Source organism: Nesoenas mayeri, assembly GCF_963082525.1.
Source record: "Nesoenas mayeri genome assembly, chromosome: 1".
NCBI classification, from domain to species: Eukaryota; Metazoa; Chordata; class Aves; order Columbiformes; family Columbidae; genus Nesoenas; species Nesoenas mayeri.
The window spans coordinates 34,441,463-34,451,313 of record NC_137541.1 but is presented as its reverse complement, the minus strand read 5'-3'; the positions used below and the strand labels follow the sequence as shown (position 1 = coordinate 34,451,313).

The 9,851-nt window shown below is 36.0% G+C and overlaps 1 protein-coding gene across 1 annotated transcript in view; it reads right to left on the bottom strand.

Moving 5' to 3' along the window:
* Positions 1 to 2,598: 2,598 nt before the first annotated feature.
* SLC16A7 (solute carrier family 16 member 7) overlaps positions 2,599 to 9,851 on the bottom strand; it is a gene marked incomplete at both ends in the record, with an annotated part of 29,173 nt that continues 21,920 nt past the window's right edge. The window contains 3 exons of the mRNA XM_080360669.1: positions 2,599 to 2,870; positions 5,218 to 6,030; positions 7,653 to 7,796. Of these exons, the coding sequence (XP_080216795.1) occupies positions 2,599 to 2,870; positions 5,218 to 6,030; positions 7,653 to 7,796 (1,229 nt within the window). The remainder of the gene's footprint in view (positions 2,871 to 5,217; positions 6,031 to 7,652; positions 7,797 to 9,851) is intronic.

Genomic DNA, 9,851 nt, shown 5'->3' with positions numbered 1-9,851 from the left:
GATCCTGCATAAATACATAAGTTGCTTGCACATTTCCTGAGAACCTTTTTGATCTTTTCTGAGTCCTTTATTTACTCAGCAGCAACTTTTAAGAGACTTAAGTCAAAAGTTGACACTAGTTGTCTTCTACCCTGAAATCTTAATCAAACTTTTTTGCAAAGAGATAATAAGCACCTGGAATTTTGCTTCAGTTATTTTGGTTCAACCTCTATATTAATCTCTTTTCAGATAATCTCTGCCTTTCTACTACTTGCTGTCAAGGGCAGAGTGATGTTCCTGATGATTACTCTTCAGCTAAAATTTCACTTAATCTTTCCCAATCCAGTATTTATAAATGATATTCCTCACTGTATGAAAGCCGAGTGTTGATGAAACTCTTCATTACTTTTTGGCTCTGGGCACATAGAGCCTTCACAGATCCTGGAATTCACCCTGTATATCTGTATAGCCAAAACCAGACCACTATTTTTACCTCATGGGGTGCTGTCAGGGCTACGGTTTGGAAGGAGGCGCTACGTTTTTATTTCTTCCCTGAAGCTGGGGACTGGGAGAGGAACTCTAATTTTATGGGGACTAAATAATTCTCCTTTACACATTTCACTGCTCAAATCTGAGCATGTAACCCATATTTTCCCCCAAAACTCTGAAAAGCACATATTTTGTTGCTGATGCACCTATAAAATTACAGGATTTATAGAAAGTGTTTGATTTTTTTGCATATCATTAGCTAAAAAGTAGGTATTAATTTCTGTACCATGCTGTGAGTAGATTCATGATGCTTCTCCCCTAAAACTGTGCCAACATCATGAAAAAGTTCAGCATTACTGTGGAAGTTCATAGTATATAAGATAATAACCCAGCAAAACAGAAGCAAAACTTTAAGAATGAAAATATTATATTGGACACCACTCTTCAGGAATGGCTTTCCTAAAAGCACTGACCTATATGCTAGATTTTACTATTTTTTTTTTCTTTTGTTATTGGCATTTCAATGTGTGTTTAACACAGCTTGTTGTCGGTACAATATATTTGCAACTTTTTCAGGTTTAAAAGAGGGCTAAAATGAGTGATATGCTTTTCTGTGAATTGAATCTATGTGCGTCCTGCATAAACAGTGTATAAATGTTTTATGAATCAGACCCTTAATTTTCACAATTTTTGAGGCATTTATATGCACGTCTCCCAAATGAATAGCTCCTTTCCTCACCTACAAATAGAACAGAAATATTGTCACTTAATATCTTCAGAAGCTTGCACTTTTAGTTTTCAAGTCCAATGGTAAATAATTTCTGTGAAGTAAAATTGTAGATTCACATTTTCTTTAGCTTAAAGGAAGAGAAACAATTGTGTACATTTTAATTGATACAAATATCAGTGTGAAATTGTAGACACAAGACCAAATATCTGGCACAAAAATGATATGTTAATACAAGGCTTCCAGACTGGCACTGTTGTGTGTGCCTTGCAGCAATTTTGCTCAAACTGGCATTAATAACAAGAATTAACTTTTCACTGAATACATGGGAAAGGGAGGAGAGAACTGGTATGAAGTTACGTGTCTGCAAAGAGCTGAAGTTCGACCTTAACTCTCCTCTCAGTAGACTGTCAAACAACTAGTGACTTGTCAATAAACCCATGCATCTACTCTGAAGTCATTGCCATGAAAATGATTCAGGCCACAAAGGCCAAGGTTAAGCATCTTTTTAACATCAGCAAGTTCTGAATCTAGTCCCTTTTGGAAGAAGGCTTCATAGTACAGCCCAGTTCTTTCAGCCATACAGGAATACATAACCAAACAAGCTCATTGCCACTCTTGTTAGTCATGTAAATCTTAGTTTTAAAGGCTTTTATGTACAGGCAGATTTTAGCTTAGTTTGAATTAAGTGAGGTCTGAATGTATTTTGTGTTCAAATGTATATGTTGAAGGACAATGTAGTCAGCTATCACAGGAGGAAATAACTTTTGGAATATCTTGTAATTCAGCTGTTTATTGCATTTTAGAGATGATGCCCACCATTTTTTTGTTTTCTAGCCTTAACTTTTACATTCTTATTAGAATTGTTTATACAGATATAATGTATCTTTTTGATCTAGTGGGCATACAAAAGAGAAAAAAGTTTTAGTGTGCTTCACCCAGGTGGTTTGTCTCTTTCGAAACAGATCTTTGAGCTTATATTCTTTGTAATATTAGTGGTAAGTACAGTTTGGGCAGATTATTTCAACAGACTTTAATAACACTCTAAAGATGAACACAAAGTATCTTCTCAAATAAGACTAAGAGATGCTTTTGCATTAGATATAATTTTGAAACAAATCTGTTTGACATTGGAAAGCTTTATAGTGTGGTTTACCTGACTCTTGATTATCCAGAGTCATAATCTGATGGACTCATTTGCATGAAGTCTCTACCCCTATAATCTCAATTTTGTATCACTGAAATAAATAAACTGTAGATAGTAATTTGAGTCTTGCCACATGGCAAAATCTGTTCCCATCCAATATTGTGACTGATCATTATTACCACAAAACCTGGCCTGTGTCTTGGAGACATATTTCTAATGGAAGTCATAAATGTTGCATTCTGAGTTATATTGCAGATTAAATATTGGTTTCTCTTTCTGAAGGATCTTCAACAGCTTTGTCAGCTCTGCTGGCAGCATCTTCATTCTCATTGTTCGTTAATGGTTCTGCTTCCTTTGGGTCAGCATTCTTCTGTTCTTTCTGCTTCTCATCTTCTAGCTTCTTTTCTTTTGCCAAAAGCCTGTAGTTAATGGCGTTGCCAATGAACAACCAGATACTGGCCACAATCACAATCACTCCACAGACAAAATACATGTACTTATATTCACCAGTAACATCCACTAACCAACCTGAAATACAAAGACAAAAAGAAAGAAAAAGAGTTTTTAGGATAGAGTGTCCGATACAATACTTCCCCTAGGAGAAATATATATATATTGCCTGGTTTTGAAGTTGGAGCAGAAAATAATTTTCAACATGTTCAAGTTGTCTAACATATATAGTAGAACTTTAATGAAACCTGTACTAGTCAAGCTAGCAATTGTCATTGGATTCACTGACAATGATAAAATATTGAAGAACAAATTAAAGTTAAATTAATAATGACAGACTGGTTTTTAGCTCTTTCATTTTCATTCTTTCATTGTCTTATTATTTTATTCACTGCCTAATTTTGTTTCCTATTGTTTTGGAGTGACTGTCTGACACACATGGAGGCTGCATACAGACAAAAGGATAAAGAGGTATGCTATCACTGTGCATCAGCTGCTTGATTTTCAGTTTTACTTTCCTGTGACTGGTGAAAGAGATAGAAAGGCTTGTCCCTTCAACTATCACATTCAACTGCTGAGTTTTGAACTCTGAAGCCTGTACCTGAAAATTATATCCACACCTCTGAGATTAATATGGACATTACAAAGAAAATAAAATAAAACTGCTCTTCCACTTTATGAGCAATTCTTTCTAATTTTTCCCAACTTGCAAATGAACTGTATGCATTCAACTATTTAGCTCTGAACTCTGCTACATTGTCATTGAAATTCACAGGGTAACCTGCATCCTTCAATTTAGTATGTATGTAGATGCTTTTACTGGGTTGAAGCCATAACACCAGCCTATTTACCTGATACACATTCACAAGCCTTCAAATAATTTTAGTCTTTTCTTTATTTCACACCTATCAGTATAAACAGTACAATTTACTGGTTTCTAATAATAAAATGTCTGATAAAACTGATGATTCAATATGAAATTCTGCATTATTTCAGCATAAAATTGTAAAAGTTATGTAAAAGTCAAAGTTGGAATTTAGCTTTTCCATGGATTCATCCCCTTTGTTGTCTCTATTTAACAAGATAAAACAATTATTCATAAAGTTATAACACAAACTGTTTTTCAAAACTTCTGTAAAGCTATTATACTGAAAAACAAACATTAGATTTACTATCTGTAGAGTTAATATTAGTATTCACTTCAGAACCTGACTGAAAGGGCTCGACTCCAGTGGTCACAGGCTCAGTCCTCCCACTAGGTGGCACAGGAAGAGTCTGTGTGAGGATATATTGTGTTCTGCCATCACCAAAATGAATTTGTGTTTTAGAAGATGAGGGAAATATGGACTATTTTGAGGACTATTAAGCATTTACTTGTACAAATATTATTGTACTGAAGTGAGTGGAATTATTTTGGCATATTTAAAATTTCACTCAACAATGCTATTTTTATAGAAATACTGACAGTAATCCTTAAAAAATGTGATACATATAAATCAGTTTAGGCACATACAATCTTGCTGACTTTTCTGACATTGTTTATGTGGGTATAGTGTATGTGGGTATAGTCTGATAATCTCAGTATCTTCCTATTTTCATATTGTTGGGCTTACACTGCAACACACACACATGCATATGTACTTTTAACCAATACTTTTCAATAAGATCTGAGCATCTATTTCTTTAGTCCTCATATCCTCAGAAGCCTTAAAATTATAAAACCTACTAACACCATTACTATATACTGACTAAAAAGCTAGTAAACAGAAAATATTTTAGATAAGACTCTTCCTCATTTTTGGTGTTAGAAGCCCGTTATGAAGAGTCCAAGCTATACATGTAGGCTCCTTTTTAAGCTCCCCTTACACTCAAAAGAGAGAAGTTGACACCATCATCATCCTTCAGTCCATGTAGGATGGTTCACACTCCGAATTGCCTTACACATACCTGTTGGCTGCAGAAAAAGGCTAAAGGACTGTGAGCAGGACCACAGTGTGAAATCATGCCAGGGCGCAACGCTTCATGGCACCAGCTGGCATCCCATCACATGCATGCCCTGCCAAGTCTGTCGAGCCTCTCCCTGCCCTTTCTGGCACCTCCCTCCTGTTTTTTTCTCTCTAGAAGTGTCAGTCCTCTCTTTTTAGACAAATTAAATTTGCTACTTTAAATTTACATGCATGTTTATCTAGCTGCCATCAGAGAAAATAATTATAAGTCCCTCTGTGAGATGTTCACAAGAACTGACCAGTGGATTCACCTAATTCAAGAGAGTAAGAACTGTGTTGACAAAGAGCAAATTTGAGCTGAATCCTAGTCACAGAGAAAACATTAAATAACATTAAGGAATACGTTTATATTAATTCAATGCTAAATTGCAAGATTATGCTGTAATGTCTGAAAAAAATGGAATAAAAGAAATTCTTACCTCCCAGAGGAGGGCCTATGAGTACAGGGCAACACTCCACAATGGTGACAAGTCCAACTGCACTGGAAAATCTGGCAGCCCCAACAAGGTCCATCAATGTCTCAAAAAGAACACTGCTAACCATGCCAAATGCAAACCCAAAAAATACAGCATATATCACCAAGCCAGTGTAATTTGTTGCCAGAGGACACAAGACATGACAGACGCCATTGTAAAAAACAGCAAAACTAAAAAAGTACTGAATCTTTGGCCGGATAAACTTGGAGTTTGCTACGAGTCCCATTGAAGGCCTAGCAAACATGTCTACAAAGGCTAAGATAGATAGCAAAAAAGCAGAAGAATATTCATCAATTCCCTTGTGCTTCGCATACGGAGCCAAGAATACTATTGGAGCAAAAAACCCGATAAACATAATGACATTTCCTGACAAATAGATCAGAAACCCTCTGTGTTTGAAGAGGGACAGATCTAGATATTTATTCATAGTTTGCCAAAAAGACTTCTTGTTGTTTTTGTGCAAGGTAGAATCTCCTGTGCCTTTCTCAGCATCTTTTTTCACAGGAGGGACTGGTTTTGGTCCAACAGGTCTCATAAGTGACCCAGCCACACAGCAGTTCAACAGAAGTCCTCCCAGAATAAGAAAGCTTCCTTTCCAACCAAAGGCATTAAAGAGGAATTGATTGAGAGGTGCTAATGTGCTCAGAAACACTGGACTTCCAGCCATGGCCAATCCATTAGCAATGGGACGCTTCTTATAGAAATACTTGCCAATCATGGTCAAGGCAGGCTGTAAGTTGAATGCCAATCCCAGACCTAAACAACACAGAAAAAACAGTATTATTGCAGGTCATGCACTAAAAAATATATCACATCTATCTTGAGTTATTTTTTAAATTACCAGTATATAATGCAGTGATTTCCAATGAAGATATTATAGAAGCAAACTAGCGTTAGTGAATGAAATCCAGCCTCTTTACTAATGTGTGTTAATGCCAAGACTATTATCATTCTGCCATTTCGCCCGGTAGTACTGCAATAAAAGTCAAAACTCCTTGTGTTTCAGCAATGATAGAGACAAGGGAATCACAGAGGAATTATGGTATCAGCACCTTGACTCACCATTTTTATGTTTACTAAGCTATAATTTCTTGGCTCATTTGACAAAATTATTAAATGTCACCTGGGCTACAATGAATGCAGTGTGTATTTAAATGCATAAATCTCCTCATTTCTTACTTACAGCCCTATTTAAGATCAAACTTGTGTATAAAAGTGAACCTTAAAATGGCTAATTATTTTGGAGCACATTTAGCTCCACTTCCTCAGGCATGGAACTCACTGTTAAAGATGGAAGAGTTGTAGAGGACAAGCACTGGAGCAGACCACCCATCCAGATCAGCTGAGTGTACAAACTGAACCTCTAGGCCTTATCTCTGTATTAAGACATCCAGACAATAACATCTAATTAGCTATGAATGTGCTGGATGGCATAGGAGAGCACTTTTCTTCCCTGATAGGCTCATTCCCGGACCATGACTTTATTCTTTCAGTGGGCCCCAAGTTTAGGATGTAAAAAATAAAAACTTTAAGAAATAATCACTGAACAAAGGACTTCTTTAGTCCCAACATAAAGACAGATGAGCTTGAATATAGGAACAAGTATTATCTCATTCACTTATTACCTGATAATATTTCACCTTACTTGCCTTTTTTATTCTGAGAATGTAGTTTAAAAAAAAGAAAAACCACTACTTCTGATAAGCAGGTTATTTCATTTACTGGCTTTATGATTACTTCGGTTCATTGCCTTAGGCAATATCCAGGCCTTTTATGATACATAAATAACTTTATTTGGGGATTGACCCTGAAGGGTTTTAAACAGAAAGCTACTGATCTGAAAGTTGTTATATATTTCTGTGAAAGCATATGTATGTACAAACCTACAGAAAGCTGGTTCTAGCTTCTGCATTTTTTCTAGAATTCTGCTAGCCTCTGTCACCCCATTTGAAGTGAAACATAATTGAAAGAATAAATGTGAAATTCTACACAAATGACTGTAATAAGTGCTGTCACAAGTCAATCAGTTTTTATACCATAATTACAGTGCAGTGTGGAACAGTACCTACATACAACATTTATTGAATAAAATCATCAGTTGCTCCTGAAATATCCAAAGAAATAATTTAACATCATACCAGCTAATTTAAAGGATTAAATAGTTCAGGTAGCTGAAATGAACTGATCTTGCCAGCTTCTCAGTTTGCATTTGTACAATGCCTTGAACAGTGGGTTCTTGATCAGTAAGGTTCATTGGTAGAACAGTACTAGAAATAATATTAATAGAATAGAATAGAATAGAATAGAATAGAATAGAATAGAATAGAATAGAATAGAATAGAATAGAATAGAATGTATCTTTTAAACAGGGCTCTTACCTCCAACAACACCAATACATATGTAAAGTTCCAGGACGCTATTGCAGAAAGAGGAAGCAATCATTCCAAATGAACACAGGATACCTCCTGCTATCATCACAGGCCGGCTACCATACTTATTCACCAAAATACTGCTTATGGGACCTGTTGGTAGAAAGAAAACACAATACATAACAGGTTACTCCATCATACATGTCTTTGTATTTTGAACATGTTGGAATGCTTTCCTCTTCCATCCTGGAAAATGTTTAGCTCTTTCTATACCAATTTGTCTTACAAGAACACTCTGTGATTCTGCAGATACAGGAGCCTGGATGTGGATTTATTGCCTGCATGACAATATAAATATTGATTAGTCATGGAGATGGATCAAAATATTAAAGACATCAGACAAGCAAGAGGGATTGTTACAGTTTGCAAGCACTCAATACTCAGATTGGTTAATGGAAGTTTTGAAAGTGCAAGGACTGAAGAATTTCACATATGAGACAGATATTGAAAGTCCAACTTACAGAACAGGAGGAATCTCCAGGCAAGCAAACTAATAATTGACCTTAGTAGTATAGCATGTCCTGGACCTCTACGTAAACTACACATAGGCTTGAAAATATTGTCCAATCAGAATGTAAATCTCTGGCCCCTGAGGCTTGTTTTCCCTTACCTCATCCAGAAAGGAGGGTAGTAAGATGACTATATGTTGTGTGGGAAAACCTAAGATGTGGTTTATCACAAAGACCTATAAACTTCAAAAATATTGCTCCAAGTCCATTTTTCAGTTTCAACTGCAATCCAGTTTATGGTGTAATTACATCCACACTAAACAAACACCTAGTATGCAATTTAGCATGACATGCATTATATGGTTTTTTTAAATGCCCGTGACTGGAATAGATGGTGTGCTACATATCAAGATTAAGAGGTTGTCAAAGCTCTTTAGGTAAACCTGCATACCATCTGACTGCACTATATTTGGTCCAAACCATTACGAATAGTCTTGCTTTTGCAATAACTAAATTTATCCAGTTGAGAAATAAAAACATCCATAATAAAAAGCAATAAATTTCAAACTCAAGATCAAGCAGGCATCTGGCATAAAATGGAATGCCAAGCACTGCATCTGATTTCACTGCAAATCATTCATTGTACTGGTAACAGTTTTAAGGTGTTCCTGTCCAGGCAGCACAGACATTGGCCAATATACTCAGCTTTCCACCAGCAAAAGCAATCAGTCTTCTTGCCCAGGCAGTTGTATTGTTCAAGGTACATGGGGAAACAGAGGACAAACAGGGTGGCTATTCTACTGGAAAGGTGAAGGATGCTCAGACTGAAGGCATTAGGGCTCATCTTCCAGACACAGAAGCACAGGAGACCAGGCTCTGCTGTTCACTTAACTGCCACTTAAGTAAAACTGTGTATCAAAACCAGCAGACTTGAAAATCCACAGCATGGAAAGCCCCACCAAATATACAATAGCCCGGAGATTTATTAAAAGATTTGAAGTCACATATGAAGCACTAAAACATTTCACTGACAGATTATACCATGAGATGCCTTAACACTTTTTTATTTCCATTTGGGGGAACCACTCAACAGAACAGTGACGAGCTGGTGTTTCTCCTTTGAGGCCATATACAGAAAGCAGTGAAACATGAAGGACAGACAAATTACACTCCAAACACTTCTCAAATATATCATGCTTACTTTTCCTGTCTTAATAAACTTGGGCTCTCCTAAGTATGGTGAAGCATAACTTCAATCATGATTTTTTTATTTATAGAGCTATATTTAGGCAATCAGCAGTTTGGTTCATGTTTGAATTAGAATGAAAGCTGTTTTGAAATATGTGAACAATACAAATATTTCCTCTGGGTCAAAAAAGCCCCTTTGTACTTGAACTCTTTGTTGAACTCAAAGCAAAATGTTTCATTCCAATATCAAGTAATATTTGTATTTTTGAAAATAAATTAAATTTCAGGGAATTTTATGGGAAAAGGGAGGTTTAATTGTTATCACAGCTAAACACAATAACAGTATTTCACTTCAAGGACAGCAAAAGAATGATTTTAAAAATTATTTTCAAGTTATTTTACCTCTGATGAGATGGAAATATTTACAAAATTGACCTGAGCACATAAAAATTTGTTCAGTATTTGTTAGTATTCTGACCTCCCCCCTAATTACTACTGTAAGAAATGTTGC